We start from the raw sequence: 20,112 nt of genomic DNA, 5'->3' as shown, positions 1-20,112 counted from the left end.
TGAATATACCTTTATCAACAGTGACAGGGCCAGTGCCTGCAGGAGCAGAATTCACTCCAGTCCCTGGCCTGAACCTCCAGGCCACTGCTAGATAAGCAGAGCTGTACCTACAGGGTTGCAAATGCTGGCTGAGACAGTAGTAGATTAAGACATAGCCACTGTGCAGAAGTGCAAACAATAATGTACTTTCATTATAAATAGGGAAATAAAGCTAGAACTTAAACTTCATAGTTATACATGTTGTTAAATACACACTAACAATTTCAACCAGCTGAGAACCCCCAGAATGACCACACCAGCTTGCCAGGCAATACACCCACTAAATCAATAGTAACAAAATGTCAGAGGAACAGCCTATCTATCACTCTCTGATTGGACTTGAAGCCCATTCTATGGAAGAATATGCATGACTATACTGACACAATTGCATGGCTGAGGTGTTAGGCCCTACTGTGAAAATACTACAATTTTAGCAAGTAATATATATTTTTTTTACTCCCTTGAAAATTCCAGAAAATATATTTTGATCATAACAACCCCCAATTCCTCCTCCTAACTCAGTATGGACATATTAGTGTTAGAATTATTTCTTTTTCAAAATCATGTGGCCATATGATTCAATTGGTCTTATTATTTTATTTTTATTTATTCTTCTCTCATATATTATATCCCCACTGCAGTTTCCCTCCGCTCTCGCATTTCTCACCCACTTCCCCTTCTTTTCCATATCCACTTACTTTCCATTTTCTCTCAGGAAAGAACAAGACTTCTAGATATATCAACTAAATATGGCAAAAAAAATCTGCAATAAGAACGGGCACATATTCTCCCATCAAGGTTGGATAAGGCAACCAAGGAGGAAAACAGTCCCACTTGCAGGAAAAAGAGTCAGACACTGCTCCTCACTACCACTGTTAGGAATCCCAAGCTACCCAGCTATAAAATATATGCAAAGTACTCCTATCTGTGAGTGCACTTGAGTGTCAGTCAGTGATTCTCTCTGCGGGCCTTTTTCTGGGGCTGTCCTTGATCCTTCTGGCTCCGGAGTCTTCTTCCCCTTCCTCCACATCAGGACTCCTCGAGCTCCACCTAATATGTGGCTGTGAGACTCTGTATCTGCTACCATTGTTTACTGAATGAAATCTCTCTTGTCTCTATAATGACGATGATGCTAGACTTCAACCCCAGCCTTTCTTGAAGTAAGGGAACTGTGAATCGAAGGTTTTGTGGACAGGTTAGTGCCCAGTTCCTCCACTTGAGGCCTTGCCTGATTACTGAAGATGGCCAGTTTATGCTCCATGTCCCCTTTACAAGGAGTCTTAGATAGGGTCACTCTTGTAGGTTTCATGGCGTTTCCAGTGCCTAGGTTTTTACTTCAATCCCCATACGACGCCAATTCCAGTCATCTCTCCCAATATTCTCTCCATCCACCTCCCCATCTTATTCCTCCTGTTCCCATCCCTACCCAGTCCGAGTTCACCGAAGATGTCTATTATATTCCCTTCACAGGGAAATTCACTCCTTTTTACTTATCCTGAATCTGTGTACCATAGCATGATTACCATTAACTTTACAGCTGACATCCACTTACAAGTGAGTACTATAGCATGCTTGTCTTTTTCGGGTGGGGTTATCACTCAGACTGGCTTTTTGCTAATCCCATCCTTTGACAGCAAATTTTATACTGCCAACCTTTTAAACAGTCAAATAATACTCCATTGTTTAAGTGTACCACACTTTGTCCATTTTTTGGTGAGGGTGAATCTATGTTGTTTCCAGTTTCTGGCTATTACAAATAATGCTGCTATAAACATAGATGAGCAAGTGCTCTTGGAGTACGATGGAACATTATTTGGCTGTATGCCCAGGAATTGGTATAGAATATTATCTTAAGATTTGTTACTTTTTTATGTGGTTGAACAGTGGTTTAATGATGAGAACATGTGTTGCATTGTTTTATATTGCATTTGTTTAACTCTGTGAACCTGTGTTACTTTGCCTCTCTAAAACATCTGAAGGTCTAATAAGGAGCTGAATAGCCAATAGCTAGAAAGGACCAAAGATAGATGAGGCTGGCAGACAGTGAGAATAAAATCAAATATTTTAATTTAATAACAATATTTATTTAATTTAATAGAAATTTAATTTAATCAAAAATAGAATGCAAAGTCTTGCAGGAGCAGAGGAGCATGGAAAGGAAAATGCGAGGGGCCAGCCCTGCACCTAAGCTGCAGAGTAAGCGTGAAAGATTATAGAAGTAAAGAAAGGAAAAAGCCAAGAGGCAAAAGGTAGATGGCATAATTTAAGTTAAGAAAAGCTAGCTAGAAACAAGCCAAGTTAAAGCTGGGCATTTATAAAAAATAATAAGCCAAATAAGATTTGGGATCTGGGTAGCAGGCCCCCGAAATAGTAAAGACTCCAAAGAGTACAAAACAGCCAACAACAGGGATCATTATGGCTGAATCTTGAGATAAATCAAATCCCAGTTTTCCGAGAAACTGCCTTATTATTTCCAGAGTGGCGGTACACATGTGCCCTCCCACCAGCAAGAAGGAGTTTTCCCCTTACGCCACATCCTGGTCAGCATGAGCTGTCAATTGTGGTTTTGACCTTAGCCATTCTGACAGGTGTAAGATCGAATCACAGTGGGAAAAAGATTTGCACCACATTCGACAGAAAGTTAACGTCCAAAATATGTATAAAGTATTCAAGAACCTATATATCAACAAACTAACTAATCCAATTAAAAATAGAGTGCAAGTAATAAATCAATAGTCTATATTGTTTAGAAAGTCTTCTGGACTCCCCTGACCAATAATTTAAAGAAAGGTTTCTCCTGGATGGTGCTAGGGGTTTTATTTGTAAAAGGAATTTTTAATAACCATGGTATTTTAGACAAATAATACAATTTCATTTTCATCCTCAGAACACAAGTATAATCTTCATGTTGACACTGTGATGACAATTTTGACAAATACACGACATTATTGTAAATACATGAGATGCCTGACACTTAGCAAGTGTTTAACAAGTGTTCCTAGTAGTTGTCTGTTGGATCATTTTCACAGTTGCTATGGTGACCAGTAGTCACAGACTCAGGCAAATTTTTGTACAATTTTTGATGAAAAAAAAAACTCTCGCTATTTTTTTTTTCAAAACAGAGAGCATGCATTCAAAGGAGCAAATCTCATTAATCTATTAATTAGTACTTCTATGGGCACAAATAGTTTTGATGGCAAGCATGATTTGAATATTTAAAATAGCTGTTAGCTGCACTCAAGAAGAAAGGACGTTTTCTATCACAACAAGTCATCTGACATCATAATTACTCTGTAGGTCAGTGAAAGAAAAAGGAAGTGAGAATTTCATGTTTCAGCCCCAAATCAACTTCCCTAAAAGAAAGCAGGATCGCTGCTTCTAAACAGTAGTGAGCATCACTTTCCTTTGGATTCAACGTTAGATTCATTTCTTTATGAGAATCTCCCCAATGAAACCTTAAATGCTGTAAGTAAAGTGCTCGCTATGGATGGATGAAGACAGGAGTTCTATCTGTAGCTACCACATGAAAATGGCACAATGCTGGAAAATCAGAAACAGGCAGATAGTAGGGACCTGCTGGCCTGCAACCGTGGTATAATTGGCAAGCATCAGGTTAGTGAGAGACCTGGACTCAAGTTAACATGAGAATAAAGCTTTGGTAAATTTGAAAGAAAAGGAAGCTGCCCACTGGTTAGAAAGATGGTAGCATGTTTTAGGAAGGAAGGTGGCCATTTGTTTATGCCACAGCCTGTCCTTCTATGAAGTGTCAAGAACTGAGGCAAGACTTGCAGAAAACTTCCTGGCTCAATCAGCAGACACCATGTTACCCAGGACCACAGCACAACTCTCTGGTTGTTCTGTCTCAGGTCTTGGTCGCTGAAAAATCTCTTGCAATGCAACAGACAAACTTTCTTTTCTAAAAATAATCAAATCTTAAGCTTTGAAGCCACACAGCCTTCCTCCCACCTGTGCTACTGCGCAGCTCTTCTTCTTGCATGTTTAAACCATGTAAAATGTTTTTCATGTGAGTGATCGAAATCAAGAAATGATCTGAGAAGTCAGCCAGCAGGGAGATTGTCTCTCCTGTAATTGCTTGACGGTCCCTTTTGTTCAGTATAATAACATTTTATTTCTACATCTATAGTCGGAACAGCATCTTCTGTTATTAGGCTCAATAGAGAAAAGAAGTTACGCCCACACATGCATGCACATATTGTGATTTTAAAATCAGCTTCCATACAAAGTACAATGTAAATTGTCTGTTATTGTTACACAAACACACAAACATACACATTTTGCCACAATAAGCTCCCATTCGTTCAAAACCAATAATAAATTGTAATATCCAAAATTTGGCATCTGACCTCCAATAAATTACTATCATAAAAATGTTCTTGCCTGGGACCACATCAGTATGGAGATAGCACTTAACTCTCTTAATTATTTTACTATTTTTATGAATTAAAGTTGTGTTCTAAAACCACAGTCTTGTCACTCTGAGAATGTAAGAGTGTTAGCTATCCCTTATTCTCTCAATGCTTCACATTTTAGGAAATGTCTTGGAAGTTATTTTGTTGAATCCACAGCCTTTACTATGATAATTCCACCTTTCATCTTGGCTTTGATTTTGATTAGCAAACATCAAATTAGTGCTTGAAAAAGGTACCAATTTGCATATACATTTCTGTTTGTATGCACGTGTCTGCTTCAAGTTTTGTCATGTTATCTTTGCCATCTCTTTACTGATTTGACTTAGACCTCTGTTCACCTTCAACCATTTTCAATTTCTCATCCACTTTATCAGTCATTAGAGCTTGCTTTTTGTATTCAGTCTTTGGATACTCAAAATTAGTATCTCCATGAAGCTTGTAAATCAGGGAACTCCTCATCTGAGATGGGAAAATACAATTTATCTCTTCCTCTGTGTATATTTTCTCTGCTATTGGGAATATACCTTGTTTCCTTGATGCTTAAAGAAAAAAAAATTCTTAAGAACTTGTGTTCTCTTATACAAGGATACCAGTCAAGCCGAATTAATGACCATTCATTATTTCAGGACATTATGTACACTTTTCTCGTGATTTACTTTTAAACATAAAACATTATAACCCCGAACCCCCTCAATCTCTCTGTTTTAGTCACTAAAATCCTCCAGTCCTCTTCCATAATTTGTCAATTAGAAACTGCCTCTGGCTAATGACGAGTCTGCCTATTTTATTGTCTCTACTGTTATTTCTTTCGGACACTAGCGGTTTCATGTTTGCCCTTGTACTGTATCACCCAATGGGAGCCTACCAGCATATTTTTATAAGCGATGGTGTATTAAAACTTGTTGCATTTGTAAGTTAGAAGGGGCTTGGAGAACATGATATTGCCCTGCCTGTCCTAGACAGGCACGGGGTTTATTTTCGGGCTTTGCTCATAAGCTCTTGCCCATCTTGAATAACAGTGCCTAGTCCACCATTTTTTCCTTTAAATGTCCTTAGAGACCAATAAGCTTGAATATAGTCTGAGAATATGCCAAGGACTGCTATGGCTAGTCCCTGAATTCTGCTGCAGAAGAAAAAATGTTGGGAAATTGTTTTTCCCCAGAGGCTCTGGCTGAGAGCATCTCTCTCTTGATTTCTACCCTTTCTCCATCAGCTAAAGAGCTACCTGGCTCTCAGGAGAACTAAAATGGGCTGCAATTCTAAAACGAAACAGAGGTTCACTGCTAGCAAGGAAGCTTTATGTGAACATTCACGGGCTGATTACAGGATATTATCAACATATATAACATTATTCAGAAAAAGAGTGACATAGATATTTAAGTAAAATACAAACGTTATCATTAAAACCTGTTTCCTGAAAGCAAGTGGAATGTTACAAAGTTGCCAAAAAATTAATGCAACTATTTAAGTTCATTTTAATTACTTTCAGGAAATTTATTTATGGAATAAAAATAAAAATAGGCTAGCAACAAAAATCAATGAGTAGAGAAAGTATCTCACTAATTCATAGACCTTGAGAACTGTATGAAGATATTTCAATTTCAGTACAGCCATGAAATGAGATAAATCTTAAATTAATTACTACTTGATTATTTTCTAAAAATGATCATGTGTACTTCATGCTATTTGCACATTTAAAATAATCTAAAAATGAACAACACGATATTTATATTTTGAAATATATATGCAATTTTGTTGATTATTGAAGCAATAACATCTAATACTAATGCTATTATAGTTAAGAAAGACCTGTAAGACTATAAAACATGTAGTCTGAAGTTCAAGATGTCATACACTCTGTCTTCAAAGCAGTTACTGTTAAATGTGTTGGCATTTCATATTACTCAATAATATGAAAGAAAAATTTACAGAATCAAAAATAATGCCAGTTAAGAAAGAATTACATATGTTACCCAACTTAGGAATTTTTCCTTGACATGTCCAATCCGTTATCTGGACATACATGCTCAAAATTTTATTTCAATTAATAATATATGATTAAATAATCAATAAGTCTTTATGTAATAAAAATAGCCTACCATTCTAGAAGTTTCTTGAATTTTTACAAATATACACACATATACTTTTTAAAAGTTCTTCAGAAAATAATCTTTTATGTTATCAATAACATACATTAATTTCTACATTATAAAAAATAGCTTCCTTACCCATATCTGACATCTCAGGCACAGTAACGATGTATGGCCCATCTGTGAACTTGGGAGCATTGTCATTGATATCTTGCACTTTGATGATGAACTCGGATTCAGGTTCCAGAGGCTTGTTTGTCCTTCTGTCAATGGCCTGGGCATGAAGTACATAGTGTGTTTTCTGCTCTCTGTCCAGGCTTTTGGTTGAGTGGATGTCACCCGTTGTGTCGTCAATGATAAATATAGTCCCAGCGCCTTCCCCAGTGAGGATGTACTTGACAGACCCGTCACCTTTGTCAGAGTTGGAGTGCAGCTGAAAAACAGACATGGACAAAGTCAGCTTGATCTATATTCTGATGACATATGTTTTCTGAAGATTATCAAGAGATTAAGACTTCAGTTTTCTTTTACACTCTGAACTTCATGCTACAACAGCCATTTCCTTCTTTATAGTTTTCTTTACTTGGTATTAAGTGGATACTTTGCCTTGATTTCTCCAAGTTTCAATAACTGTTTTAGAAACTGATAAATATTATGCATTTTAATTTTAGTAGTTTTCATAATTACTGTTGTCTTTCTTCTTAATAAAGATTATGCTGTGTAATATTAAGTTAAGAAATGATATTTCCACCACTCCATCACTATTTTCCATGTCTGGAGAAATTTTCATGAGAAAATGTATAAAAAAATTTAATCACCATTGATTGTTGACATTAGATCTTGAAAGCATAGGAGCAACTGAAATTCAAACTTTCATCAATTTTTCAAAAGCCAAAACATATATCACCAAAGTACTAATTTCATAATTTGTAGAATAAAAAGTGTAATATCATTTCCAAAAAAATGTTGCTATGTAGAAATTATACATTTTGTTGCTATCTTATTTACTTAAGGGACTTGAAAATATTATGACTAATCTAGTTCGTGGAGAAATATTAACTAGTTGGTAATATTGACAAATGATTCTATTTTTCATTTCTTCAAATGATAAAATATATAATGTCAATTTACAAATACTATCTCAGTAGAAAATAGTTTCTGTAAGAAAGATGATTTTAGAATATAAATACATAAATCTGACTAACATGTAAAGATAAAATAGCTCTATGTGTCATTTAAATCTAAGTGAATGAAATTAAATGACATAGCTTCATGTACAGGTAACTCACAATTAAGATTCTACTTCAATTTAATTTGTGACATCAAAATAAACAAGATTCACTGCCAGGAGAAGACAAGGAATTTTGTGAAACCACTGATGTTTATTTTTTGATAAACTGCCTCTGCCTGTGAAGAAATCTGAGTGATTTCCTCCACATGAAATCTTTTTATGAGATTTTATGAATTTAGCTTTTTAAGCACAAATTTAGTTCAACAAATATATCTTCACAATTTGTAAAGCACTGTACATGGACATGCCAGAAGTTATGATTAAATTAAATATAGTTTATCACTGATAATTTAGAAATATTTATAAAACTGGAAAACATTACTAATAGTTACACCAAAATACTACAAACTATAATGGGAATAACATATCAGTTGTTCATAAAATATAGCTTTAGTATTTATGTAACTAAGGTGATTATCTCATTAAGGAAAATTTTAAACTTTTAGAGAGCTTGATTAACTTTTAAAATCATTACTTCAATGTAGCAATGATAAAATAATAAATTTTATTAGGATTTAGTTCACTGATTAATAGTTATATAATTTTGATGATAACTGATGCTGAAGGAGCAAAGTGAATCATTGAGGGCTTTCCTTCCCTGTTCTAGCCTTTCTCAGTTATCCATTTCTACTTTCCAGGTTTATTCTGCAATAAAGTTTGAGCCTGAGAAAACTATACTTGTTCTACTGTGGATTTTTGTTTAATAAGAGATTTGTAAGTACCCAGAGGAATCACAGTATGTATATTAGGTTTTAAGAAACAAGGAATGAGAATACAGGGGGAGGAATGTATGAGAGTATTAGAACTAAGAGAAAAGAAAGGATACTCACACGTGGGTGTGTGTTGCTTTGAAGGAACAGAACACAGAAAATTTTGGAAACAAATAAATATATGTTTCATTACCTAGGTCTAGGCAATGGTAACAGAAATATTTTAGTTTGTCTACGGTTCACAATCAAACTTAACTGAAAAGAATTAGGAGTAGATCATGAAAATTATAAATATTCAAAACATAGAACACTGATTTTATAGATACTAAAATGTTATTCATTTGTCTAAAATTTTCAAAGTATGTCAGGGAAAACTATTTGGAAAATAGCAAAATGTTTAGTTGAAAAAAATTACAACTTATACTGAGTTATTTTTCTGAAAATAACTCTTGACTCCACAATGACTAAACTTTCTCTGGGCTCTGCAACCGGATTAAAACTATGCTTTGAGTGACCTGCTATCCAATGTGTAATTAGCATGTAATGTTTAGTATGCCATTAAGAATAAAAAACAATATAATCAACCTTGCTATCCTTGGATTTCTCATGCAATTGTCTTTTAAAACTTCAGCTAATTTTTAAATGTCTAAGTACTCTCCCATGCTCTTAACCCCAAATTTGTGTGTGTGTGGGTTTGTGTGTGTGTTTGTGTGTGTGTGTGTGTGTGTGTTATGGTAATCATTTGATAAAAGTTTTCAATATGTTGAAAGCATGCTTAAACAAACTATCATAAATGTCAGAAGTACTGGGTGATAAAATCTTTTTGTAGCTTCAGGTGCTTTTCTGCGTCAGAGGGTGTCTATTAGTGTTTCTATTGCTGTGACAAAACACAATGACACAAAGGCAAGTTGAGGAGGATAGGATTTAATTTGGCTTACAGTTCTAGATCATAGTCCATCACTGGAGAATGTCAGAATAGGAACTGAAGCAGAGCTGGAATCAAGAGGAAGGAGCAGATGCAGGGGCCACAGAGAGGAGCCGATTACTTACTTGCTTCCGCTGGCTTGCTCAGCCTACTTCTTTTTTCCCTTTTTTCCCCTTTTTTAATTGATTTTTATTGAGCTTTACATTTTTCTCTGCTCCCCTCCTTGTCTTTCCCCTCCCCTTCAACCCGTTCTCAAGGTCCCCATGCTCCCAATTTACTCAGGAGCTCTTGTCTTTTTCTGTTACCCATGTAGATTAGATCTATGTACGTCACTTTTAGTGTCCTCATTGTTTTCAAGCTTCTTTGGAATTGTGAATTGTAGACTGGTTTTCTTTGCTTTATGTTTAAAAACCACTTATCAGCCTACTTTCTTAAAAAGCCCAGGACATAGCGCACAAGGAGGACTACTGAGATCTCAAGAACAATGGCAATGGATTTTTGATTCTACTGGACCTATTGGTTTCGTGGGAGCCTAGGCAGTTTCGTGGATGCTCACCTTACTAGACCTGGATGGAGGTGGGTGGTCCTTGGACTTCCCACAGGGCAGAGAACCCTGATTGCTCTTTGGGCTGACGAGGGAGGGGGAGTGGATTGGAGGGGAAGGGGAGGCGGCGGTGGGGAAGAGACAGAAATCTTTAATAAATTAATAAATTTAAAAAAAAAAGGAAAAAAAAAAGCCCAGGATACCAGCTGGGAATGAACCACCGACAAAAGGCTGTGCTCTCCCCCATTGATCACTAATTGAGAAAATGCCTTACAGCTGGATCTCATGGAGGCATTTCCTCAGCTGAGGCTCCTTCCTCTGTGGTGACTATAGCTTGTTTCAAGTTGACACACAAAAACAGCCAGTACATTTGAGTTTAGGAAAGAAATGTTTTTCTTTGTATAACTCTGTAAGGCATTCTGTCATTCCTTTCTCAGTCCCTGTTTTATATGTTTCTTAACAAATATAGATCACAATCCCTTTATTACAGATACAGACGTATACAGAGCACAACACCCAGGCAACATGTAAAGACAGAACAGACACATAATACATAGGCCACAGACAGCATTGACCACAAACTACAGACTAACAGGAAATATGAGTTAAAAAGTGGTAAAATAAAATATGGGGTCCAGGCTTGTTCATGTTAATCAAGAGAATATTACTCTCTATTTTTTTAATATGGCACTGAAACATTTTAGTGCCTTCTCTAAGTTTTCTTTATTACCTTAACCAACATATTTATTAAAATAACAATAACAAGGTGTTACGCAGGATGAGGAATAAATGATTAGACTTATGAAATTTTGTGAAGGAGGTTATATTGTCATTCTTGTAGTCCGCTAGTAGTGCAGAAGCTTCTTGTATGTCTGATCGCACAATAAACAATGGTAATCAGTTCTTCTTGAACAGAGAAAAGAGAACAAAGGGCAAAGAAGAAAAACAGGAAGGTAGTCACCCAGAAAATAGCATCAACAGTTTTCCTGCATTACCTTCATAGAGTGTCTTTTTTTTGGTGTTAAATAGAAACATATGGCCCTCACAAAGCTAATGTGGCACACATGAATTCTCCCTGGAAAACTATTTATGCACACTAGACCACATTAGGATCACGACCTAAAATTTTATCGTTTTCACTCCAATGCTCAGTTGCTCTCTGGGATAATATGTGATTCCTTAGGGATGAACAATTTTAAAAGGTTAAGGACACAGTGGCAGAGTCATTAATTTTGAAAGTTGCTTTGAGTTAGGACTTCAAGCTCTATTACAAATGTGGGCCATTGAGTTAAAAGTGCAATATAGTATGTTGTGTAACATTTGTATAGGGGAAATGCTTGTCTTTATATTTCAGAGAAGAAGAAATAAAGGGCAAATATCCAATGTTAACAATCCATCATTATCAACCCAACACTGTTTTTATAAAAAGTACTGGTGAAACAATGTGGGATATAAAAATCACAATGATTTGAGTCCTTGACAATTACTAAATATAGCTTTAAATTGTTATATTTTTAATTAAAATTTTTGCATGTAAAGTAATATATCCTTGATATATTAATGAATTTATGTTATCCCAAACACTTCAAATACTAGAAATATCTTGCTACCTCTATACCAGTTTCTCTGTGAAAAAAAGATACAATAATTATATCTTAAAATTAATTATCAAATTTTATTATAGAATATATTTATTCAATCAAAAAGTAAGTAACATAGTAAGTCAAAACCTAACAATATTTTTAAAAAGATTGGAGGATAAGCAATTAGCTTGATAACATCAATATGAAAAGATATTTTGAGTAAATATTTATCATTTAAATTTCATCAAATTTACATTTATTCCTGGAGAAGTAAACTAATAAACAAGGAATAGAAGGGCAGGGAAACCAAAGGGAAATTATACAGAATATTAATCTTGTAGGACAATGGTTTTGTACCCTGTAAAGATTTGTTACTTGTATTTCTTTAATAAAATGCTGATTTCCAGTAGTCAGGCAGAATGTATAGGTGGGGAAAACAGAACAGGAGAATTCTAGAAAGAGGCAAGGCTTGGCTGCAGTCATCACCCAGATGCAGAGGAAGCAAGATTAGAATGCCTCACTGATAAAAGTTACCAAGCCATATGGCTAACACAGACAAGAATTATGCTTAATATAAGTTTAAGAGTCAATAAGAAAACATGTGCTAAGAGGCCAAACAGATTATAATTAATGTAAGCCTTTGTATGTTTCTTTGGAACTAAATGGCTGCAGGACTGGGTGGTAGAGAAACCTCTGTCAACAGAAATCTAAATACAAGCTTGGGGAATCTTACTATACAATATGAGAAGTCCCATGTCTCTATCATTTGAAGTGGTCATAGTGACATACTCCCCACCGGAATTTTGGAATGATCCATCTAGTTTTTCTCAGTGTTTGGGGACTATAGAATACAAACAGTGGTTAAGAATTTCTTTTTTAGTTGTTGGGAAAACTCAAAACATGATCAAAAAGTTGGAATTGGAATAAAATTCATAGCATACATATCTACCTAAGACATAGTGATTTTCTTTCGTCTCCATCAGAGTCTACTGATGGGAGAAAGAAGTGGCAATTAGTAGCAAAAAAGAATAATAATCTCAGAGAACATTTAACGTGATTTCAAATCCCAGAACATATTGACCCATATTCACTGACCAAACATTAGGGTCTAGGAGAGTTAGTAATTTCTCTGATTCAAATGAAGAAATGCTGTTTATGCTAGCTTGTTTGGTTTTCAACGGAAAACAGTGTTGACATACAGGAAAGGAAAGAGACAGGAATTAGATGTATTCTCAAATATCCATGTGAAAGTAAAGTAAAAAAAAAAGTTATTTAATATGATCAACACTTTTAGTCCTTTTAACCATCTGTGTTTGGGTACCAACAGTGTTTATTGCTTGTTTTGTTCTTTTTATCAATAACTAGGTTACAACTCTGAGAAAACCATCAGAATGACATTCTGACTAGAGTCTACAAGTATATCAAAGATGAGAACAGGACAGTTGCCAAAAAAAGCATAACAGATATGTACTCTTCTGAGAGGTCACAACCAATTCAGTAAAGGAAGAGAGAAAGAGTAGGGTTGGAATAATTAATGAATATCAGATACTGTTGGAATATTATAGGAACACTGTGGTTTAAACATAGGTTCTGTTATGCTCAACATTCTGCACACAGATCTTTATCTTACAAAGATAGTTCATAGAAATGAAGATTCAAAGAAAGGTCTCTTGAAACTAACAAAGAAGCCTCAATGGATTATTTCTTGATACTAGGAATAATACTGAAGATCTGTTCATTTCTTATTCTAATCCAGGGAGAATTATCTAAAACTTATGGTCAGTTAAAGTTACTGAAAAACATTTTCATGTTTCAAGTAATCAAGTTTGGAGAATTTATCATTCTGATACATTTCAGATCGACAACAATGCTTAACAAGTGAATATCTTAGGGGACAGTGTCGACAAAATAAAAGAATCACTTTAGAAATAGTACTAGCAGATTTCAAAAATGAGATGCCAATGTGTTCAGAGGAGCATTGGGAATAGGAAAGGCTAGCTTGGTATTGGCATAAAAACAGAGAAGTTGATCAATGGAATCGAATAGAAGACCCGGATTTTAACTCTGCTTCTCTTTCTTAAAGAACCTCAAGGTACTGAGATTTTTAAATTTGTCATCACATTTCCCACATATCTTTAACTTCTTTAGCAATTTATTTTAATGTATGAACAGATTTAATATCATAAATAATTGATAGTCATTAGATGACATAGATTTTAAAAGGGAGGGGAAACCTAGGAATCATCTTAAACTAATTCAAAACAAGAAATCAAAACATAACATTCCAACATAATGATTTTGGATCCTAGAAATTTAGGATATAGGAATAGCAAAAATAGGGGAAAATATATGGACTAAAGCATAAAAAAAGATGTCTTCAGGCTCCCTCACCAAGTTACCTAGCCTTGTGAAAGTTACTCAAGATAGAGTAGTGGGAGAAACACGGTACAGGTATCAGTGTGAGCTGTTCAGGGTCAACACGTACCAGGTAAGAAAGACCCAAGAAGCAGAGTGAGGCGAGCCTGGCCATGATAGAGAGGAGGGTGTTTAGGATGACTCTGGGGTGTCTGGGCATGTGCCCAGGCTTCTGCGTGGCTCCCTGAGCTGGAGACCATAGCAATGGGTTGAGTTCTGTAGTGGGGAGAGAATGATGAGCAGAGGTGTAACTCGTGGTCTGTGTGGGGTCAGGATGAGCCCGGGTAGTCAGCGGCCGACATGTAGGGCCCTGGGTTTGTGCAGAGAGACCGTACACCATCCTCTTAAGAATGTGAGCAGAGCACCTTACTAGACCTGGATGGAGGTGGGTGGTCCTTGGACTTCCCACAGGGCAGAGAACCCTGATTGCTCTTTGGGCTGACGAGGGAGGGGGACTTGATCGGGGGAGGGGGAGGAAAATGGGAGGCAGTGGCGGGGAGGAGGCAGAAATCTTTAATAAATAAATTAAAAAAAAAGTCCTCATGAATTTTCGTGGTAAAAAAAAATTCTGCAAAATCTGTTATTGTATTTCTCTTTAGTTTAGTTAATTAAAATTAAAATGGTATACTGAATTTTTAAATTGAGTCCAAGTTGTTCAATTCAACACCTGAAAATATTCTTTATTCTTTCCATTCTTTTTCATTTATTTCTTCCTTCTTTACATGCGTGCCAGTTTGAATCAGGATAAAAAACCAGAGCTGTCTAACTCTGCCATCTCTTTACTGAGATTAGTAATTTATGTTTTGATGTGCATCTGTCTCAGATTTTCTGCTTATTATTTTTCAAGTGTTTTCTGATTCTGTTTTCTTTAGGAAATCTGCCAAAACCACTCCTTTCACCAGTTGCCATTGATCGATTCACTCCTCATACTTTCTCCCTTAGAATATTTAGTGTTTCCTCCCCTGTGGAATCAACTCTGTTTCCCTTCTCCCCATACCAAGACATTCACTCTAAACCTTTGTGAGTTTCAAAACTTTGAATCTGATTATTGTCCAGGGGAAACACATGGAAATGTTCCCAATATCTACAATTGAATAATGCCTTATTTTTTGTTATCTCTGCTTATGATCTCATCTTGTGGATGCTCATTATTCATGCTAAATTAAAATAAGAACAGAATAAATTTGTCCCTTAATTGGTAATAATTTAAAACTAATTATTTCAAACAAGTATTGTCTATTTGTCTGCCTGGATTTAAGTGAATACCTTTCAATTTTAGTTTATTTTAAATGTTGCATTTTGTTGCTTAATATGGTCAAACTGACAAAATTTAGAATCAACCCAGGAGAAAAAGAGACTGCACAACAGATCATACAAAAAGTTTGCTGCTCCATAATGTATTCACAGAACTCCATATCAGCGTATCACTCATCACTGTGTAGATGGTAGAGCATCACCGATATCGTGTCCCATCTCTCCACAGTTACTTTACTCTCACTGAGAGCAGAACCAAAATTCCACTCCACTTTGTTCCATATCATGAAAAATTCTGATTGTTAATAAGTATCATTTTAAAATAACATGATTCAAACTTTAACAACTAATTCTTTTACCACTGTTAAGGATTAATCTAAAAATTTTTACACACATACAGTGCTGTGGTCCACAAAATTCCCCAAGGATTCAGTCTATTGTTATTGCTCTTGGTGGGCCACAGAGATTGAAAGTGTCTATTGCAGGCCTGGCGATGGTGGCACACGCCTTTAACCCCAGCACTCTGGAGGCAGAGGCAGGCAGATCTCTGTGAGTTCGAGACCAATCTGGTCTACAGAGCTAGTGCCAGGACAGGCTCCAAAGCCACAGAGAAACCCTGTCTCAAAAAAACCAAAAAAAAAAAAAAAAAAAAAGAAAGTGTCTATTGCTGAAAGTACATGTACTTCAGAAAGAAAGCCCAGGAAACTTTGAGTTGAAACTGACCTATTTCGAGTATATTGAAAATTAGTAAATTATAAATGTGCAAATGTAAATGCTATATTTTAATATTATACTATGTTATATTTAAGTTGTACAATATTTGACATATGTTTATATCTAAAAAAACTGTAAATGTATTAATAATATGAAATAAAGGCAGAAGCTTTTGGGCTTTGTTAAAAATAAATATACATATTGCCTGTGTTCATGTCCTATACACTAATTTATATGAGAAATTTGAAGATGACCTGAGACTCTTGCCATAAGCATCGTCAAGCATGGTTTGTGCTTGGTATGAGGGTACACATCTACAATGCTAGCAACTCAATGGGGCTCAGAAGGGTATGAGGGTCCAAACTAGTGCAGAAATCATAGAGAAATAAATATCTCCTTTAAAAATAAAAAGAACAGTTTTGAATATAAATCATAAACAGTATGAAGCATAAAGAGAATAGGAAAAAAAACATAAAGCTCTAAGTCTTCTAAGCCATATTCAGAAAAATTCCAAAGCTTGACTCAAGCTTCCTCATGAAAAATTATTTGTGGAGATCATGAGGAAGGCATAACTCGTGATTATTCAACATTGGATCCAATGTCCTCCACATTTAGCGAGACTGAAAAAGAAATTCTCAGGAAGCAATGCCACACTCAGGATGGACAGACAAGGAAATAATCAAGATTTCTTCTTTTGAAGAAACAATTAAACATCACTATATGCTAAAAAATGTGTACACAATGCACATGAAGTTCTCGTTAGCTAAATTTTCGAAGTGAGAGGGTTCATGGACAAAAGGTGTCTAATAATAACTGCAATGCAAATAGCCCAAAATAATTTGGGGGGTACTGAACATCATCAGCATGTTGGACTCATGAGAAAACTCTGGTAGTGGAACTGGAAATGAATAGATTAGATAGAGAGAGTAGAGGACAAAATATAGTACCAAGTCACATAAGAACTTCAGGTAATATCTAATAAATTATAATAGATTCATTTGCTGCTACCCAGAGCATAGAGTCAAGGAAAATTTTGTATACATTGTTAAATCAAATTTATATTTGTATGTATGAATTACAGAATTGTTGTGGAACAAGAACTCCAATGTGCGACCCATTAAACCTTCTGAAAAAAAAAAACTAGTTAGTTTTCTTATGCTTGTTTCATGAAGCATGCATGCTTTGTGTATGAAGGGCAAATAAAGTGTCTATTTTGCTATACTAAGAACCAAGAGAAGATTGTTTTCTATCTGTATACACCATGGATATCACATATATCTAGATTTAAATCAAATAATAATTTATTAGATAAATGTATTAGTGTGTTGGATAATAAATTAGATTTTTATTAGATAATTTAAATTAGATAATATATTTAAATCAGACAAATTAAACGAGATAATGGGCCAAATTTCTTTAAGAAATTTGAGTGGAAATTATTCTAATCTGAGGAAAGAAAGGAATCAGGAGGATTTTAAATGGAAGTCGTCGGCAATGTCTGCTTTGACCGAAACTGATGTACCAACTCTGATGAATTTGAATGCTGTTGTCCCTTTCCTTTTGCTGGACGAGACTTATGGAGATCATATAATAAGGTGAACGTGGTGTTACTACATTTTGACAATTTGTTTTTAAAATGCTGCTGTCCGTATTGCTTCCCTCCATTCGCTATCCGTGTCATCCTTGATCTCACTGCATCCTACTGACTCCAATCTAAAGAAAGGAACTGTGTGTTGTAGCTAGCCCTAAGGAGAGAGAAGCTGATACCAGAGAGCAATGCAGTCACCAACAACCAGTACAAACTGCAAGCCTGAAAGTAGACTCGTGAGTGAGCGTGAAGGATTTTCTGTAAAATTGAGCCCTGAGATAACAGCAGTTCCAGGTGCCACCTTGATCCCTGTGTTGTGAGAGACTTGCTATCACAGAAACCCAGCTAAGTCACGCCTAAATTTCTGATTCTCAGTAACTAGGATGACAAACACTGCATGTGGAAAATGAGACGTAAAGGCTTCTTTTGCATTACTTGTACAAATTTGATGGATTTGCCTAATGCCTTTAATGTCTGGACTAAGTTAAACCCACATCTCAACATAATTGGAAGTTTTGGTGCTGTGTGTAATTTATTCAGCTGGTTGCTTCTGCATGTTGTGGTTAGAACTTTTTCCTCTGTGGATAGACCAAAGGATCTGTCTTAGTTTAAAATCCATTTTTTTTTTTACTATTTTATAAAGTACTTGTTTTAAACAACTGATACTTTGGGGGAGAGAGGATAAGGATTTGATCTTTAACACAAACGGATGTGTTAAAAAATTTATGTATATGACAAGGAAGCCAGTACATATAAAACATTTGTAAATTGCCTTTAAATGCATGAAAGAAATAGATAAAACAGAGTCACTGTTAAAGAACACTAAAACAAATAGGTTGTTTCAAATATCTTCAAATCTGATGTGTGTATGTCTGTGTGTGTGTAGTATAAAGGACTGAAGGAGTAAATCTATCAATTTGGATTTTACCTCTGCATTAGAGGTTTATGATAATTGTGTAGGTTATTGAAAAAATTCAAATTATCTTTTATTCTATAATGAACCAAGAAGTTTTCATTAAATACTAGAACACATTTATTTACCAGTGTCCTCATTTATAATTTAGTTCTGCACAGAACTTGAAAATGAGCATGCTAAAATTCATATTTAAGTTCTAAAGAGCATGAGTCACAAAGCTAATAAATACTCAGTGGAAAAGGCAGCATTGGAATTTCCAAAGAGCCATATCTCAAATTATGTTGTAGGACCCTAGTAACATAAGTAGCATGGTGCTGGAACAAAATGAAAGAAATAGATGGATGTAATGAAGCATAGAACTGAGATGTAAATCCACAGAACCCTAACCTAATACTAGACAAAAGAGGTCAAACATAGACATTGGAAAAAAAATGGCATATTTAACAAATGGTAATGGTAAAGTTTGATTTCTCCATGTAGACAGATAAAAAAAAATGTTCCAATTCCCATACTATGTACAGAAAACAAATCAAAATTCGTCACAGTTTTGTGTTTGTTTGTTTGTTTTTTGCTTTGTGCTAAAGGATTTCTTTGTAGTTTGGGAGACTATCCTGGAACTAGCTTTTGTAGACCAGGTTGGCCTCAAACTCAGAGATCCACCTGACTCTGACTCTGGAGTGATGGGATTAAAGTTGTGTGCCACCACCACCCGGCAATCGCAGCATTTAATATAAGCAGAATCTTTGCAAATTACCAAGAAATCCCCCCCCAAAAATACTTTAAGCTGTATGAATAGGCAAGATCTTAAAAGGATTATAAAAGCATAATTCATAGAACTAGTAACTAACAAACAGGGTTCCATGAAATTTTACTACAGTGTAACAAATTAAACAATCCTTATGAGTAAATAAATGCCTTTCAGAAAGGGAAAAGAAAATCTGTCCAGGACACACATATTCTTCTTAATTTTAATGATTCACTTGATAAAATCTAGAATCACCTGAGAAAGGGAATTCAAATGAGAAATTATGTAGTAAAGATTAGCCTGTGTCCATGTCTGTGTGAATGTGATTGCGTTGGCTATTCACTGATATAGAAAGTCTAGCACCATATAGCCAGTGTGTATTCTTTACATAATAACATGATCTCTAAGCAGCAGTGCGTATTCTTTACATAATAAATGTGATTTCTAAGCAAAAGAAAGAAAGAAAAAAAGAATGAAAGAAAGAAAGAGAAAGAAAGAAAGAAAGAAAGAAAGGAAGGAAGGAAGAAAGAAAGAAAGAAAGAAAGAAAGAAAGAAAGAAAGAAAGAAAGAAATTAAGAAAGAAAGTCTAGCACCAGGTGGGCAGCACAATACCTGTGTGGGTGGTAATGAAGTATCCAGTAAGTCTAGCTAAGCATGACCCTGTGAGCAAGCCAGCCCCTGGCATTCTTTCATGATTCCTCTATGTGTCTGCCACACTTTCCCTCGAAAATGGACTATGAACAGGAAGTACAAGCCAAATAAACTCTTTCTTGAATTAATTTCCTTTTAGCTAATTGTTTCATTACAGGACCACAAAGGATACTAAGACAATATCAGACAAGTTATTCATATGTAGGGAGAATATATA

At 35.4% G+C, this 20,112-nt stretch overlaps 1 protein-coding gene across 4 annotated transcripts in view; it reads right to left on the bottom strand.

The window, feature by feature from the left end:
- Nucleotides 1-20,112, bottom strand: part of Cdh18 (cadherin 18) — a 319,968-nt gene that overhangs the window by 161,766 nt on the left and 138,090 nt on the right. For all 4 annotated transcript variants that reach the window (XM_050120488.1, XM_050120490.1, XM_050120491.1 and 1 more), the window contains exon 3: nucleotides 6,698-6,992. In XM_050120488.1, coding sequence (XP_049976445.1) covers nucleotides 6,698-6,992 — 295 coding nt within the window. The remainder of the gene's footprint in view (nucleotides 1-6,697; nucleotides 6,993-20,112) is intronic.

Source organism: Alexandromys fortis, unplaced genomic scaffold (assembly GCF_014885135.2).
Source record: "Alexandromys fortis isolate MF-2015 unplaced genomic scaffold, M_Fortis_MF-2015_v1.1 scaffold_191, whole genome shotgun sequence".
NCBI classification, from domain to species: Eukaryota; Metazoa; Chordata; class Mammalia; order Rodentia; family Cricetidae; genus Alexandromys; species Alexandromys fortis.
The sequence above is the reverse complement of the archived record's forward strand: the minus strand, read 5'-3'. Positions and strand labels throughout refer to the sequence as shown.